Source organism: Canis lupus, chromosome 21, assembly GCF_003254725.2.
Source record: "Canis lupus dingo isolate Sandy chromosome 21, ASM325472v2, whole genome shotgun sequence".
NCBI lineage: Eukaryota > Metazoa > Chordata > Mammalia > Carnivora > Canidae > Canis > Canis lupus.
In genome coordinates, this window is record NC_064263.1 from 34,475,320 (window position 1) to 34,493,000 (window position 17,681).

A 17,681-nucleotide genomic window follows, 5' to 3' on the forward strand; every position below is an offset into this window, starting at 1 on the left:
GTCACCAAGTTTGTTACTATGCATCAGTATGGGCTTTCTGAATTCATGAGACTTTCAAATATTCAGTCTCATCCCGAAAGTTCCTAATTCTTCAAATCTAAGGTAGTAATTCATAAAGTCACACACAACTCTATCAAGTATCACAATGTTTATTGATAGATACAAGTATATAAAATCAGGGCATGAACATGACTTGATAAATTAAGTAGACTTAATTTCAATACTATAATAAGAGGGACCAATTCAAATTCTCACCATTTGTTTCACACCCACAAAACCACTTCAAGGGCATTAACGATCTCTCAAAACTGATCAGTTTTGTGCAAGTAAACCATGTTTCTTTTAAAAAGACTTGTGCACTTGCCCAGGCTCAAGGATATTAAAATCTAGCACATAAAGCCCATTACTAGAGGTAGAAATACAGGCAATATACTATTACGGCAACAACCATCAATTACAGTTAAGAATTTTTCTGTAACAACCAAATGGATAATCAAATATTGCAACAACTCAAGTATTACTGAGCAAAGTGCATTTCTACAGTATTCAGTGTTGCTATTCAGTTTTCTAACTTAAAACAGCCTATGATAACTGGCAGCAAAGAAGGTCCTTGCAATAGACTGCCTCTGCTTGAGAACTTAGGATGTAATTATTGCATGCTGCTAATATACTATCTAAACATTAAAGATACTCCTAAAATATTTGATGGTAGACTATGATTAAGACATTACACTACAAAAAAACCTTATGCAGAAGGAAATCCTAACTGACGTGCTTCTGCTTTAAATATTGTGAAAACATTACAGCGGAATGAATTTTCGCAGTGGTTAGGTCAAATGCAGTTACGTCATAGCAACAGTATGTTTTGCACAATTTAAGGCTTTGGCTGGTTCTTTAGTCAGCTTCTTCCTCCGACTCTTCTTCTTCAGCAGTTTCTAGCCAGGTTAGCCACTGATTCACCTGTGAATTTGTAATTCCACAAAATTAAGCCATATTATGGAAGGTAGAAAAACCAATTGATTTAGGACTGAGCTAGCAAACCCACCAAAGGGGAGAAGTTTTAGATAGTATATACCTTTTGTGATCGCAAAACCCTTCAAAAATACTGCAAATATTACTTGACTATTGGCCAGAAGTTATTTTAAAATGGTGTCTATTAATTGTATCTTAAGGGGTTTATAGCCAGTTAGCTTGGGTGTCATTCTCAGGTAACTAACTACTTCCAGTTATATCTCAGGTTTATCTTAGTATGCAACCGGGGCTGCCCTGCAAACCTAAGAGAGGTTAGCAGTAGTTGGGGGGGGGGGAGGGATTCCTGTAAGTAGATTTCTAGCTCCACCCCAGCATTGCTAGATCAGATTCCCCAAGGACAGAGCTAATGAGAAATGCTTCACAGACGTCCCTCACAAAGCTAGTTTGTGAGCCTTAGCAATATACTGTAGAGAGCGGGGTTTCTCAAAGCCTGGTCTGTTAGAAAACAACAGACCCACTAAATCTAAGTCTCTGAAACCTGCATTTAAACCACTGTTAAAAAATAAATAAATAAAACAAAAAGAAACACAAACCACTCTGTTGATGACTAACTTACAGTGCTTTTAAAATCCCCGAAAAGTATTAAGGATCTTCCCAATCTTCCCCTAGGGCTAGAAGTCTACTAAGATTTAAAGTATTAAAAAAAAAAAAATCAGCAGCAATCTCTTCTTTACATTTAAAAGCTTAAATCCAATCTTGTGCATTCAACCTTTATAAGTAGCTTTATTTCTAAAAAAAAATGCTAGCCACCAATAACCTCTTAGGTATCCCTAGATTGAAGCCTTTCATCACTTCATGACTTCACCTTGCTCTGCTAACTGCCTACTTTACCACAGCTTCTAGCAGTGCAGTGCAGAAGGAGAGGAAAAAACCAGGTACTTTGTCTCCTCTATTCCAGCTTTAAAGGCTCTTCATTAAATACTAAGTAAACTGAAAAAAAGCAGACTAACTGCCTCTAATGAAGATTTACCTGGAACAAAGCCTTGCCTTTCCCAGGAAACTCTTGGGTTATATCTTCTTTCCAAGCCAAGAAAGCTTCTTCTTCAATAATTTCCATGTCATAAAAGTGAACAAAAAAGCGGAGTAACATGCCTAAAAAACAATATGCAATCCCATGATCTAGTGGGCTGCTGGAAGACGTGGCCCACATGCACCACCATCCCCGTCCTCTGTCACTCACCTTTGGGGAAGTTGCTGTTATAGCAGTGCACCTGCAGAGCATACAGGGCACTCACTTGCAGATCAACGTGATCATGAAGGAATTTCTGCATTACTGGCTTGAAAGAAAGAAGCAGTTGTTTTTCCTGCTCTAACTGTTCTTTGGAAGGAGCAGAGGAAGAATCTGTCTCATCACTGGGTGGGTTTACTTCACTAGAAATATACTGTAAGAAGCTGTAAAGAAAGATCTCATTAGAACGTAAAAGCGAAATTTTCTAGCTCAAGAAAGACAATTCTAAGTCCCTTGCCTTTGACTTCTTTCTAGTAAACAAAGTGTAACTTAACTCTGAACTTTATCTTACCTAGTCATTAAGATGTTCACAAATCCTTTATCTACATGAAGTTTGGGGGAGATGTTATCTTTAATCCATTTATATATGGTTTGAGGGGATGGATCCAACTTTATTTGCTTCAACAGTTCCTTCTCCAATTTGAGGAGTGGGAATAAGAAACTCAGTCCCTTTCCTTCCAAAATCTCCAACATGCGGTCCTTATTCTGATCAATTTCTAGAGAGAGAAAAAAACCCCACTTCCATCAGGTAGTTCATTTTAGCCAGTTTCCTATCTAGAGAACAGCTTCACAAATTATATCCCAAAGGTAAGAAATTAATGTAAAAAAAAAAAAAAAAAACACACCCAGCAAAGGAAATGCTTAGTATTCACATCAAATGAAAGTCATTAAATCATTATTTCTTTTTATAAAAGGTGAAATCTAGCCTGTAGTAATGCTTATTATCACTATCAGGACAGGATAATCAGTGTGATGATTTATACAAATCTTTTCAAGGTACTAAAGACTATCTAGACTTATTATTCAAAATAAAAACAAAAAATTCCCAGCATGCTCTTACCTGGAAGCATTTTCTGCATATTGACCTTGCTTTGTTGAAAAAGTTCTGTTAACCATTCTCGATCTTGTAATTTAGCTAATTGCTGAAGACAAAGTAAGAAGAGAGGAAAATGGGTGCCACTTTCCAGTGGTTGAGCTAGTTCTGAAATGCTCACCAGCTCTGAAATGATGGCACGAGCTGCAAACTGTGCTAAATATGATTTCACCAAGGGGATGTCAACCTCCAGTTTGGGGCACTGGTCCAATACATTCAGGAAAGCCTTAAAAGAAACACATAATAGTTTATCAGTTCTCAAATATGAATGCAAAAACAGAGTTCTCACAGAATCAGTCAAGTGTTGTACCTGCATGAAGTTGTCACTTGTGGCTATCCCTTCTTGTTTGAGCAAACTGATCAAAGAACTTGCTTTTTCTTTATCTTCATCACTTCTATCTAGTGACAGGATAATTACTTTGCTTAACATTTCAGGAAGAAAGTGTTTAGGAGCCCTCATTTCTCGTACGCCACTGACGGCTTCATTTGCATTCCCACTATTCAGATATTCAGTCACAACAGTTTCCTGAAAAGAACACAATCCAAGTATCTTTAGTGGTTTTCCTATCTCAGATACACTTTATGAATTAGACTCTAATTATCTGAAACTTACGGTTAGTTTAAGCAGTTCTTCCTTTGATGGTGGTGGCTTTTTACTAGTCTTGGCAGGCTTTTCCTGGATAAGTGGTGGATTAGTTTTGAGACCAAGCTGAGGTGTCTAAAAAAAAAAAAAAAAAAAAAAAAAAAACACCAGAAAAAATTGGTATGCATCTTTTAGTTTAAAATAAGACTCATGGAGTTAAACACACACACACTCTTCAGAAAATATTCTAACAATAGAAATGGTTATACCAGTCATACCTGTCCCAGAGGTGGTGTTTGAGTGCGCGGTGGTTGTGCACTAGGAGGAATCATAGTTATCTGGGGCTGAAGCTTTGGCACTTGATTTTTATTCATTAGAAATGACTGAGCAGGCCTCAGGCTAATCTATAATTGAAAACAAAAGTTAACATGCAGTTGGCAAACTATTAGATCCAACATCCTACAATCTAAGGCACAAAATCAAGAACTGATGGCTGAAAAAGGTTGCTCCATGTTAACGGAACTTCAGGCAAGGAAATGTAATGATTTGGTCCACACAAAAGTATCACAAAATCTTACATTTGTACTAGAATTCTCCTAGGAGAAACATCACTAAAATATTAAATCAGAGAATTTATTTACAAGAAAATCACAATCAAAATCTTGACAACCTTTTTCTTTGTTCTAACTGAAGACTTTAATTAAAAGATTTGCCCTCATATCTCATAATCTTCGCTCATAGGACGCTGGACATCCAAAGAAAGAAAAAGAAGTACAGAAAAGAAAGAAGAAGATAAAGAACTCCAGCATTAAGTCCTCTTAATAACGCGTCTTATTTATAATCATCGGGCAATAGATTTCTGAATTGACACACTTTGGTATATAAGTAACATAGGCAAATGTACCTCATCTGCATTAAGCTGTCCTTTCTTAGAAAACCGAGGTGGCATATCCTTCGACTGTCCTTGCAGCTGGGATAAGAGTCCCTGACTCTGGTTATGGTAGAGCTGGCTTAGCCCCTATTTTAGAAAGGGAGAAAGAAAGGCTAGATAAAAAGGGGTCCAACAAATTATGGTAATCAAGTACCAAAGGGATGAACCAAGCCATAAAGAAAGTTTAAACTGTTCAGAGGAAGTAAAAGATGAAACAAGGAAGAATAAAAATCTAGCCTAACTGTCAAATAAAGTACTGCGATTCTACTAATCTTAAGGATAAGCATCTCACACCCAGTTTTAAATAACGGTCACAGATGTAAATTTGGTTTAGAAAAAACACACAACCTTAAAATAGTTGCATTTTTTTAAAAAGCAAAAGGTAAATAACAGATTACTGGATTTAAAATTTGTTGCCTAAGCATTCTCAATGTTTCCATACCTGGCTTTTCATGAACTTGCCTCCCATCTCCCCAAACTGCGATTGTGTGGGAGGCATGATGTGTCCCCCATGGCCATTGAAGAGTTGATTCGAACGATGACGCCCCATGGTGGGTGAAAACCTATCCTGGATAACTCCTGGACCAGTACCAATTCCGCTACCTTAAAAAACATAACGTGAAAAAAACATTTTACAACACAACTCTGCTGCTGTTAAAATGTCACAGAGTTTTGTTTTGTTTTTGTTTAAACCACAGTTTTGTTCAAAATCACCTGGCATTTGTCCAAACATATCAGCAAGTCCTCCAAGTGGGTCCCTATCCATTTTCATCCTGGGTGGCATGAACGGTCCCTCCAGAAAGAAGTCACTTCTCATCCCTTGAGCCATAGGAGCAGGAATAAACACTCCTAGATCCTTTAAAAATAAAAGTGAATAAATTCCAGATTCTAGACACTATTTTACATAAAACTACAATTTTTATACTGAGAAAAACAATTTCTAGGCTACAGGAATGCTAATTATGTAATTTCTATATATAACTTCTTCCCATAACATTATATAAGAAACTTTTAAAAAATATTAAGCTATACCAGTAAGGAATCTTAAATAAGTGATAGTAAGATCCTTGCAATAAGATCTTATATCTTGTGACAACTTTCTTACTGCTTAAACTCAGTTAAAAAAAAAAAAATTCAACATCTTACTTTTACTGCATCTTGACGGATTTGATTGATCGTCTTTGGTCCATTGTCAAGAAAAGCCTTGCGAGGAACCCAATGGTGTTCTCGCAACTCTACGGTATCCTACAATTTAAAGATAGTTAAGTAAGTTTTAATAATCCCAAAGAGAAATCAGCTTAACATATTTAAACCAGTTTTACCTGCAGCAGGAAACGAATCCTTGCTGGCAATTCCTTACTTAACATCAAGGAGCACATTCGGGCAAAGTACTGATCCATTAAGGACTAATAAAATAAAGAAATAAATTAATTAGAAATAAGTGCTATGGCAAATTTATATCATTATTTAAATCTTCTAAGATTTCTCTGTTTATAATCAAGAATAGTGACTAGCATGACAATCCCATACATCATAAAAGCAAGTCATCTAAGTTAAAATTAAGATAAGCTTATACCATTTATGAGTTAACACATACCTTGGCTCGTTCATGGTCTAATCTAGGTCCCACTGTCCTCATTATCTGACAGAGGCACTCCAAATCCTCTCCCATATCTTTAAGTTGGACTCTCTTCTTCTTTTCCAAAAGCTATACCAAAGAAATAAATGCCACACGTTAGCAAAATCTTACTCGGTTTAACACTTTTCCTTACATTTGCACCGAGGGAACACACACTTACATGCAGTCTAGTACAGTATTACTTGGTCTGTATAGAAGAAACCCTTCCAAATTAAGCAATTTTAACAGGTAATTCTACCTGTACCTTACAAAATACATTGGAGACTTTAAGTCCCTACTTATTACATTTAAGGTTTTGCTAGCCACTTGAAATATTTAACTAGCCAACATTCCCCCATGGCACAAGGCAATTATAATGGACTTTCTCCCAGATGATGGTGTACCCAAGAAACCGAAGCCTAAATTGCCATACTTACTGTTTTGATGCACTTATGAAGGATAGATTCATGAATAAGATCAAGCTTTCCAAGTTCTCCAATGAATTTGATGTTCCCCAACATCTTGATCTTAGCAATGGCTCTCTGTTCCTCCTCCTCGGGGAGGAGGGGATTTTCACGCTTATCATAGACTGAAAATAGACAACAGAAAAACGTTAACTGTCAAAATGAAATTGGAAACACACAGTACTATGCAAGTATCAAACAAACTCTCACCGTCAACATTTCTGGTTCGGTTTTCAAATTCATCTTGTAATTTGGAAATTAGGAGGCGTCTGAATGTCTACAGGAAACAGACATTTGACAGATTTTGTTAATGAAATCTTTCCAATCAATTAAAAAATAAGCAAGCAAACACCACCACTTACTGTGCTTTGCTTCTGTCCTGGTTGACCCTCTGCTGCTGGGCCATCAAAGTTTGGTGCATCTTCTGCCAATCGCAGACATAGCTGAGCATACAGTGAGCTATACTTTGGCTCTTCTAGGGCTTTGTCCACAATCTACAGAAAATGGCATTTTTAAAACCAAATAGGACAACTTTTTAAAGAACCCTTCCTTTAACCTAATACTTCCTTGCCAAGTCTTAAGGTTCGTGCATCTTGTGGTAACTTTCTGACCTATCTCAACCTCATCTGTCTTATGCATGTAAAATGACTTGCAGCACAGCCTGGAAAAACACAAGCACTTAAATATTAGCTGTAACATGGTTCCCTAAAAAGTCCAACAATACAGATCTCAAACTCATCACCATCCGCATGAGTTGAAAATATCTTGGCTATCAAAACTATAAAGAGACGCTGGAATCTTACTATCAACTATCCTGATTCATTTCCAAGACATAAACAAAATAGGCTTTCCACAGAAAGAAAAACGAAAACACCACCCCAAATAGCCAGTGCTTGCTTACCTAACTCTACATACAGCATTAGCAATTTAAAATACACATTTTATGAAAGAGGAGAACCACACTTAAGTTAAGCACTGTGTAATGTATCAAATTATCAAATCACTATGCTGTACACCTGAAACTAAAGTAACGTTGTATGTCAAACTATACTTCAATAAAAAATAAACATCTACCTCTTAAATCTGATGCTATTAAAAGTCGTTCTTTTAAAAAATCACCATCACAATTCAAAAATACACGGATTTAGCTCACACCTCAGAGTTTTAAACAATGATGCAAGTAACTATTTAACTTACCAGCAGTATGACCCCTTTAAGGATGAGTTTAGACTCTACACCCACATTGAGGAGCTCAAGGCATAGCTTGTCAAACTTTTCAGGAGTAAGCTTATTTAGTATGCTGGGGAGAAAGGAATCATACTAAGTGTCCGGCAATACAAAAGACTTAATGAGTTGGAAAACAACTTATAAATTATGTTATTTTTTACTTCTGTCATTGAATATCCAAGATCTTCTTACCCACCTAGCCAAAGGTATGTTAAAATAAACCTCTATTATTTAGATCATATCTCTACCTGCTTAGGGGTCCCCAGCTGTCTGACGCATCTTTCTACTACTTCAAAACCCAGAGAACAAGAACCTTCTCATTATGAAGGCTAAAATCCAGGAACTAAGATCATTATGTTCTATGCTTTGGTGGGTTATACGCCAGGCATGGGCAATGTCAGGACAAAAGGCTTGGGAATTATAACCCAATGACTGCAAGCAACTCCTAAGCCTCAAGATACGCATATGCTGCATTTCAATTTAAGAGAGAATTGCCAACACGGACATTAGTATTTACGCTTTAGACGTGAACACTGCCTTCTGAATAATATAGCATATACACAAGAAAAATCACAGCCAACTCATTTCTTCCCCTCCTTTTAGTAAAAGGACAAAACCTGTCTATAAACTTACCCTCTTACTTTCCTGAAGATTGCATCATGTCGTTCTTTTTCATTTGCGGAGTTGTTTGCTGCGGAGTTGTCATCTCGTCTAGTGCTTCGTGCAGGAATCCATTTCTGAGCGTTTTGCCCTGGGGTTTTCCCCAGGAACTCGCTAGTAAAAATTGAGATTTATATTTAAGACAATTTAAGACCTAGCACCGTCACATAACAGATATCACAGCAATCAGATGTTATTTCTAAATAGAAAATAGTTTACAATTTTTCAACCTCTTACGACTAATTAACTCCCAATCAGTGCTCCTCAAACTGTGCATCAGAATCACCTGAAGGGCTTGTTAAAAAAGACTGCTGGGCCCATCCCCTGTTTTAGTAGATCTGGGGGAGGGCCAGATAATTTGCATTTTTAATGAACTCCCAGGTGATTCCAATGCTGCTGCTCCAAGACCCACACCTTAAGAAGGTCTTCTAAGGTTCTAGGACCATGTTGCATACATACTGCCTTACTACTAATCAGTATGGATAATGCCGATAATAATTACGGATTTCAGAAATAACATGAATGAAAATAATCCGAAGAGGTGAGATGATAAAACAGCAGTTTGAGAGCCCTAACTCAGATGATTTAGCAAAAGAATGATCAAGAGTTGATATTCTAAATTAAGGATATGTACCAGAAACCATACCCACTATGATTAGGATTCCTGATATCTACTGCTGTACTATTATGCAGGAGATAAACTATTAATCTAAATCTGCTTTATAAAGCTTACTGTTACTACACACCTGTACCTGTTGCCAGCAGTCTTGGGATAGTGCTGAGGTGCACCCCTACTTCCTCCTCCGCCCGAAGAAGCACTATTGAAAAGAACAACTTCTTTTAAAACCATATGCCAACTCCCTCACTTAAGAGAGCTTACGGTCTAATTATTCTGTATTTCAGAAATTACACCATGGAAATAAATGTTTATCCTCCAGATGGCAAACAGAAGATAATGAAAATTTAAGCACTTTATAAAAAACTGTACACGGGATATTATACATTTAACTTGCAGCTCATTAAGTCAGAATTATCTGGTATGGCAATTCTTTTGCTTTTGTGACTGACCCCCCCCCCCCTTATAACGTTTGCCAAAAATGAATCTACACGTACCTGAAACGAGAAGCACCCCCTTCTGCGATCGCACTCTCCACTTTGGCGGCTTGACAACGAAGAATCTTCAAAAGAATAATATTAATGGATGGGGTGGGGAGGGAAGAGGATGGGAGAAATGAAAAACCTAGAATGAGAAAGAGTACCAAAATTAGACACTGCTAACAGCCGAATCTATAAACCTTCAATTATAATTTACTTCGGATCTTGGCACTGCAGTTGATTGAACTTTCACTGCATTGCAGATCTCCTAAGACTAAAATAGCACGTACCCAAACACCAATGGACAGTAAAAATTTGTTGAGCCACCCGGAAATTCCCTTACGTTCAAAGGTGCAAAGAGCCTTCACAGAAACAGAACCTCTTAGCTGCGAACAGCAAATCTTTCAAAGAGCCACTTTCTACTTTGTGAACCGAGCGCGGAGGAGCAAAACCGAGCTCCATCAGCACGGGCTCGTCGAGGGGCAGCCGCCCTGAGCTTTCAAGGCTCGACGACGGGCCCGGCGGGCTGGGTGAGGGCAACTCAAGACGGCCGCGGGGTCCGGGCTGGGTCCGGGCTGGCCCCGGCGGGCGGAGACCCGGCGACAACATGGCAGCAGCAACCTCCGCCCCGTTTCCCCCCTTCCTGGGAACAAAAGAGCAGCCGATCCCTCCCCCCAGGCCGGAGTTGGGGAAGGGCTTCCGACAGCCTCCCCGCGAAGCCGCTGGGGGCAAGGCGCGGCGGGGAGGAGCGGAGGCCGCCCCCGCCGGCCCAGCGCCCGGCTCTTTGTTCTCCAGGCAGGAAGGCGGCCTCCTTCCCCCCGCCGCCTCCGAGCGGACCCCCTCCCTCCCCATAAATCCCCGAGGGCCTGACAGCCGCCCCTCCGCTCCCTTCCCGCCGGCGCCGAGGCCCCCACACACCGCCTCCCCGCCGGGGCTCCTGCGCCTCGGCTGGTCCCGCGCCAACGGCCGCCCCCCCCCCCCCGCCCGCCCGCACGTCGCTCCCCGCCGCGGCGCGCGGCCCCGCCACGCTCTCCCCTTCCGAGCACACGGGCGCCGCGGCCCGCCCGGCCCCGGACCCCGACCCCGGCCCCGACAGCCACGGCGACGGCCGGGGCCGCCGCGGCTGCCGGCTGCCGGCTACTCCCTCAGCGGCGGGAGAGGAGAACAAAGGTGAACAATTTCTAGGTGCCCCAAGAGCCGAAAAAACGCTAACAAGGGTCGCCCCGCCCGACTCCGCCTGCGGCCGCCATTTTGTACCGCTCGAGAAGAAGCGGCCAGGGGACGGCGGCCATTTTAGAGCGCTCTACGCGGCGGCGGCGGCTCCACTCACCTTCACCGAGAGCTCAGCAGCTGCCGCCGCAGCTGCCTCCTCAGGATCCGGTCGTCGGGGACAGGGAAGGGAGGGGAGAGGGGAACGGAAAACAAAAAAGGGGGAGGGAAGGGGGAGGAAGGAGTCGGGGACGGCTTGAAACACTCAGCTCAGAGGAGTCGCTGCTGCAGCCACCACCCGGTACTCGCCGCCACCTCCATAGAGCTCCGGCTCGCTGCTGGCGCTGAGGCGTGTCTGAAGCCCAACTTATCACTCCGGGGCAGCCGAACCCACCAGGGCCGCCCCGAATGGCTCCTGCGCCGCCCAATCAGCAGCCGGACTGCTGCCCGCCGCCAATCCGCGCCGAGCGGCGGGGAGGAGCCCCACGGCCAAGCTCGGTTGCGGCGCAGCCCCGGCGCAGCCCCGCCGCAGTGCGCAAAGCCGTATTCGCGAAGGCTCGGAGGCCGGGCCCGCGGCGTAAGGGGAGCGCAGCGCGGTCGGGGTGCGGGCCGCTTGCGTAAAGCCCAGAGCCCGTCTGCGTCTGCGTCGGTGTCGGTGTGGCGGCCTCCTCCGCCTCCGGTCTCTTTGTTCCCTGAGCGTGCCCCGTGCTCGAGGCCGTTGTACGGCCCCGCTCCCCTCCACCTCGCTTCTCCGCGGGAACGGGGGATGGGGGCTCGCCGTCCCCCTACCCCACCGGACTCCTAGCCGGGGCGTGTCAGGGCGCCCCCACCGAGCCGTGGTTGCCCCTCGCGGGCCGGGCTTCCCGGGCCGGGCCTGGAGGGTTGAGGCCTGGCGCCCCCGGGGCCCGGCGCCCGGCATCGCTGTCGGTCTCCAGGTGCTCGGCGTCGGCAGCCGTAGGTGCGGGGGCCGGGAGGACAGGGTTCGGGAAACCAGACGGTGCCCCAGATGCGTAGAGAAGGCTGCTCCCAGCTCCCTATCTATCCCACCCCCTGCAGAGTGAATGAGAAAGGGACCAAAGGAAGGGGTTTATTGTCTTTGTGCCTCACGCGAGAAGCAGCGTTTCCCGAAGGAATGTCCAGCCAGCGGTCGCAGGGGATACTCCGACCCTCCCAGACTTCTTTGGAAGGAGCGATTGCGGAGCGCGGACGTCTGGAGGACTTTAATCGCTAGCTCCTGGTTTTGGGGTTTTACTTGCATTTAAGCACGTTGAAGACTGTCCACTGTGTATTTCCATTTTACGTAAGGTCCACTATAACAAATAGGATTAGGCGTTTCAAAGCCAGCAGGATGAACTATTTATACTTCTCAGGTAATATTTTAAAGGAGGGCTACCGTAAAATGAAGTGTTCCATCGTTTGCGACATTTTAGCTACATGAAAATGGAGTCCTGGCTCTACAAAAATGGAGTCATGTTTCCATAGACTTAGCAGAAATTTCCCCATCTTCATTTGGAACATGCGGTTTGATACAATGTGTATCAAAAGCAAGAAACTGTTTTAACATGCATGTCTTTTAAAGTGTCCAATAAAGGGCAGGGTTTTCAAAGACCTGCACTTAATGTTCGACATGTCAAAACAGCTCTTGGTGTTGAAAGCACCTAGTCAGTAATAGTCTTCAGGAAACTTGCAGTTTGTCCTAGGCCGTTTAAAGCTGGTAACAGAGGGATGTGGTGTGGCTCTGAAGAGTTCTAACACAATTCCAGGATCTTTAGATCTTTGCCATATATGAGGCTGATCATTACCCCTCATTATATTACTACAGTTGTTGCTATTAAGTCAATTTCACTTGAACTTAAGTGGAAAATATCTCATTCTTGGAGTTAGTTACATGTGGAAAATAAAAGACATTTTGGAGAAGGGCGAAAATTGTGTTTTAAATATAAGAGGTTGCATTATGTAATTTTAGGACTCTTATTGTTTCAAAATAATACCAGAACAACATTTCTTACTATATTATTACAGGGCTTTACAGTTTGCAAAGATGCTTTCATATATTTGATACTTTATTTTTACATAACTGGCTTACATTCTTCACGACTGATAATACATTAATCTGATGGAATAATATTCTAAAATGGTAGTCTAGATTTCAAAGAGACTATTTACCAAGCCCTAAAAATGAGATGATCTTTTGAGGAAACTGAAACTCAATAATTAAAAATAAAAAAGGGTTTACTTACTTTGCTAATTGTGAACCCCTCTGCTATGGACTGTGCAGTGTGTGAAAAACTGGGCTAGAAGAAAGTAACCCGATGTAAAAAAAAAAAGTGAAAATATGGGTAAAACATAGTCTTTCAATTATCTTTCAATCAGTAGGAGACATAGATTCACAGTTTTGAAATGTTTCCATCACATCATGGATGTATGAAAATTCAAGTCATTATCTGGAATTTAGCTTTTAGTTTATAGAAAATTGAATTTTAAATACACCCACTTCAATCTGCTAGTTTTAACATTTCCATTTTATATCAGTTTGCTCTAAGACTGCAATACTCTTAGAGTCCTGACTGACTTGTTAACTCCTATACTTTTGCATTCTTTTAACTAATCATGTCAAATGCTGGTTATTATTCTCACACATACAACTCCTGGAGCATCTGCTACCTACTATGTGCTTGAGGATTCCCTAGTTATACATCTCCAGCTCACATCTCTAACTTCACTTCTGAATTTCTAACAACCTATTGATCAGAGATGCAAACTTGCAGGCATATTTTGTTTGGGCCACACAGTAATTTTAAACATTTGAATTAGTTGGCATTTAAATTCTAGGAGATTTTAGACAGAAATATAGATTTCCATCTTTTTAAAAATATTTTATTTGAGAGACAGAACAGGAGTGGGGGAGGGGCAGAGGGCAAGAGACAAGTAGACTCCCCACAGAGCAGGAATCCTGATGCCAGGCTCCATCCCAGGACCCTGGGATCATGACCTGAGCACAAGTTAGATGCTTAACCAAAGGAGCCACCCAGGCGCCCCCAATTTCCATCTTTTCATAAAAAACCTTAAAATATGGCAACATCGGGCCTGAAATTCCAACAGGGTAACATTGAAGTATAGTTGAGTAGTGACTGTCTCATTTCAATGTTTTAATTTTACCAGTTAAATCTGACTTGATCTACACTCATTTGTGTTTCTGTCTGGCCTCTACAGCCATTTTTGCTTTTGCGAGTTATTTGTTCAAGCTCAAACAATTCAGTATGTAACTGATCATCTTCCTATTATAAGGAAAAGGAGTCAGACCAGTTAGTTCAACTACCTTCTCTACCTCTTACTGTGTAATATTGAGCACATTATTTATTTAACTGCTTTCTCTTCTTAGTTTCTGAATCTGTAAAATGGAAATAACAGTATGTATAGACTTGTACAGATGGAGATAATGTATGTAAAGCACATAGCATAGTCCCACACATAGTAATTACTTAATGTCTGTTACCATATTATCAGTAATATGGATTAACTGACTGTTTTTCAACTACTTTAGTCTTGCTAAGGATTCTACTATTATTCTCTACTAGAAACTTGACTCTACATTTTCTCTTTCCTTTTGATCAGGTTTAATATTCAACTAATTAGTAAGCCCTAGTGTTACTTCCCTACATTCATTTTCTTCCCTACAATGTCATTGCATTCATGCTAATCTAGGCCTTAGTATATTTTTCTCCTAAATTATTGAAAAATTCCAGTTGGTCTCCTATATTCTTTCCCTTTCCTCTGTATAGTCATATTAGTTCTCCTTAAAACACTTTTTTTCAATACATATTAACCACACTCAAGAATATTAGTGCTTTGGGGCTCCATTGGTTAAACATCTGCCTTCAGCTCAGGTCATGATCTCAGGGTCCTGGAACTGAGCCTCACGTTGGGCTCCCTGCTCAGTGGGGAGCCTGTATTTCTCCTCTCCTCCCTGCTCATGCTCTCTCTTGCTATTTGTCTCTGTCTCTCAAAATCTTAAAAAAAAAGAATAGCGCTTCACTATTTTCTATGTCATTTGATCTCAACCTTGGCTACACAGTAGAATCACCTAAGAACCTTTTATTTTTTATTTTAAAAAAGATTTTATAAGTAATCTCTATGCCCAACATAGGGTACAAACCCATGATCCCAAGATCAAAAGTTATGCGCTCTACTGATGAGCCTGCCATGCACTACCCTGAGGACCTCTTAAAACAATGTCCAGGGTACATCCAGAACCAAATAAATCTGAATCAGTGGGATCCAGGCACCAACCACTTTTAAAGCTCTCCATGTGAACCCAATGTACAGTTAAGGTATGAAAACTACTGTAGCAGGTTAGAATTTTATAGGAAATAACTTTTACAGCTAAAGAAAACCTACAAAAAGGAAACTGGGTTCTAGAAAAGATGAAGGACTTTCTCCAAGTAGGAAAATAGGCATTAGAACCCAGGGATCCCAGTTCATAATGCTTTACCTCGCTTTCACACCCTTCATATTCTGGCACTACCCTACCTCTGCTGGCCTTATTTTTCACCACTCCCAGACACCCAATCTTCTCTCATAGAGCCAGTTAAGCTGCTATTGCTGCCTCAAAAATTCACTCCAATGATTCTCCATTGCTTCCAATTTTGAGACCATCTTCATTTATCCCCTCTACCAAACCATTCTGAAGCATAGGTATGAGTATATAATTGCTCAAAAACCTCAGTAAGGTTTCTCATAGCAGAATAACCTCAAAACTCCTTAGTTTGGCATAAAACACTCTTTGAAAACTTGTCTTAGACTACTTCCCCATTCCTAGGCACATCCCTCCTCCATTCCTAGTCATCCATAATCTAGTTCTATGGTACTCAAATTCTGCTTCATTATTAACACCAGTGTTCTATATAATATGATTAAAATTCGGAGGTCTTTGTCTATTTGGCAGGAAAAAAAATAAAGCTAATGAATTAACATACTAATGACTAGATGTGGAGCTTGAGCTTAATCTCTATCTTTAAGGAGCTCACAATCTAGACAAAAGATACACCAATTACAAAGAAGGGCAGGGAAAGATAGAATCATTGCTAACCTGAGCCACCAAGAAAAAGTGCTAAAAGGTTTCATGAGGTTGTGACCATCCTTCCTTGAGTGCCAAAATGATGATTTGGGACTGTCATATCCATTCCAAGTGGAGATGGGCAAAGAATGTTCTTGAGCTGATCAGAACTCTGATGACTTTTAGTTTAAAGCTAATCAGTTTTAATTGACTGGAGTGCTGTTTTAGGGAAATCAACCTTGTGCCTGGAGTAGAATAGATTGAAAGGCAGACCTGAAGATAGAGGTCAATTAGAAGGCCATGTACTGTATTATTTTTATGGGGCTTCTTTTTTATCTCCATTTCAGAATCAAAAGGTCCTTGAAATCCAGAACATTTCTTTTGCATTTCCAGTAGAGTTCTTTGTACACAGCAAGAGCTGAGAAAATATTTATGCATAGTATCCTGTTGACATTTATTCATTTTTTTCTTAGCTTCAGTGACTTTAAATTTTCCAGGATTTCCTCCTACCTCATTGTCTCCTTTACCAGTTCTGCTGTCTTTTCTGGCTTCTCCTCCACTGCTTGACCTCTAAATATTAAAGTACCCAAGGATTTATTCTGGACCTTCTTCTCTTCCCTCTGAATACTTTCTCACTATCCTATGACCTTAAACATGATTTATATGATGATGATTTCCACATTCATAATTCCATCTCCGATTCATCCCTCCCTGCCATGCAAGCTATAGATATATATTGAATTGCCTACTGAAAGTCCCCCTTGAGTATCTAATAAGCATTTCAAATTTATCATGTTCAGAATAGTTTTTCCTCCATTGTTCACCATCTGCCAGTTGCTAAGGCCAAAACTCTATGAATTATTCTTAATTCCTGTTTCTCTTCTTCCATATCCAATGCATCAAAGGTCTACTAGCACTATCTCCAAAATATATCTTAAATTGGTCCATTTCTCTTGACCTACATTACTGTCACTTTAACCTAACCATTATCTCTAGCTTGGATTACTGCAACAGCCTCCTAACTGGTCTCTCAACTTCATCTCTTGCTCTCTAAAACATTCTCTACCTAGAAGCTAGTCATCTTTTAAAAATGAAAATCAGGTAACCCTCCTTCCATGTTTAAAACCCTTTGATCATGGATATACATTATATCCACAGTCAAATCCAAACTTGTCATTTTGGCTTATATAGCTTTACTTGATCCAGCCCTTGAATATCACTCTGGCTTCATCTCCTACCATGTTCCTCCTCATCCTCTATACTTTGGTCACACTGGTCTTTTCTTCTGTTCTTCATACATTTCAAGTTCCTGCAAAGCTGTATATTCCTCAAACATGCAAAAGCTACAGCTACTTCTTTTTCAAGTGCCTTTTAAGTCCAAAAGGGTCTTAGGGTCTTGCCCCTGAATAAACTCTTTCTCTTATTCGCCTTTTTTCCCCATGGCTGGCTCTTTTTCATAATTTAGGACTCAGCTTTATCAACTTATAATCTTTAGAAAAGCCTTCCCTCCTGATCATCCTATGTAATATTTCCTTTTCTAGCCACTCTATCATTATTATTCCACTTATTTTTTTCATAGTCCTTATTACTGTATGAAATGATTTTGCATTCTTTCTTATATATGGTCTGCTTATGGCATTAGCATGTAGGCTGAATGACAGCAGGACTGTCTGTCATTTTCACTGTTATATCCCTTAGATACAA

At 40.9% G+C, this 17,681-nt stretch overlaps 1 protein-coding gene and 1 non-coding gene across 2 annotated transcripts; both read right to left on the reverse strand.

Moving 5' to 3' along the window:
- Positions 1 to 133: 133 nt before the first annotated feature.
- On the reverse strand, positions 134 to 12,179 carry EIF4G2 (eukaryotic translation initiation factor 4 gamma 2). Its single transcript, XM_049098968.1, has 24 exons — positions 12,029 to 12,179; positions 11,312 to 11,971; positions 11,043 to 11,054; positions 9,731 to 9,857; positions 9,370 to 9,435; positions 8,591 to 8,731; positions 7,928 to 8,030; positions 7,093 to 7,224; positions 6,941 to 7,007; positions 6,704 to 6,855; positions 6,246 to 6,356; positions 5,971 to 6,054; positions 5,795 to 5,893; positions 5,363 to 5,504; positions 5,091 to 5,251; positions 4,622 to 4,735; positions 3,996 to 4,121; positions 3,748 to 3,852; positions 3,445 to 3,660; positions 3,102 to 3,360; positions 2,553 to 2,757; positions 2,213 to 2,424; positions 2,003 to 2,124; positions 134 to 960 (listed from the first exon to the last, which is right to left on the reverse strand). The coding sequence occupies exons 1-24, from the start codon at positions 12,177 to 12,179 to the stop codon at positions 895 to 897; spliced, it is 3,633 nt and encodes a 1,210-aa protein (XP_048954925.1). The 3' UTR covers positions 134 to 894.
- LOC112668022 (small nucleolar RNA SNORD97) lies at positions 4,427 to 4,569 on the reverse strand. The gene has a single exon (XR_003141399.1). It is a non-coding gene; the product is annotated as a small nucleolar RNA SNORD97 (small nucleolar RNA).
- Positions 12,180 to 17,681: the final 5,502 nt, after the last annotated feature.

What these genes read in the sequence shown, in the direction of transcription:
- EIF4G2 (XM_049098968.1), bottom strand. Translation starts at nt 12,179, where the DNA reads ATGCAAGTAAAACCCCAAAACCAGGAGCTAGCGATTAAAGTCCTCCAG. An exon ending in GGATTCGTTTCCTGCTGCAG is followed by an intron (nt 5,894 to 5,970) that starts GTAAAACTGGTT and finishes TTTAAATTGTAG; the next exon opens with GATACCGTAGAGTTGCGAGA. An exon ending in TAACAGCAACTTCCCCAAAG is followed by an intron (nt 2,125 to 2,212) that starts GTGAGTGACAGA and finishes ATTGTTTTTTAG; the next exon opens with GCATGTTACTCCGCTTTTTT.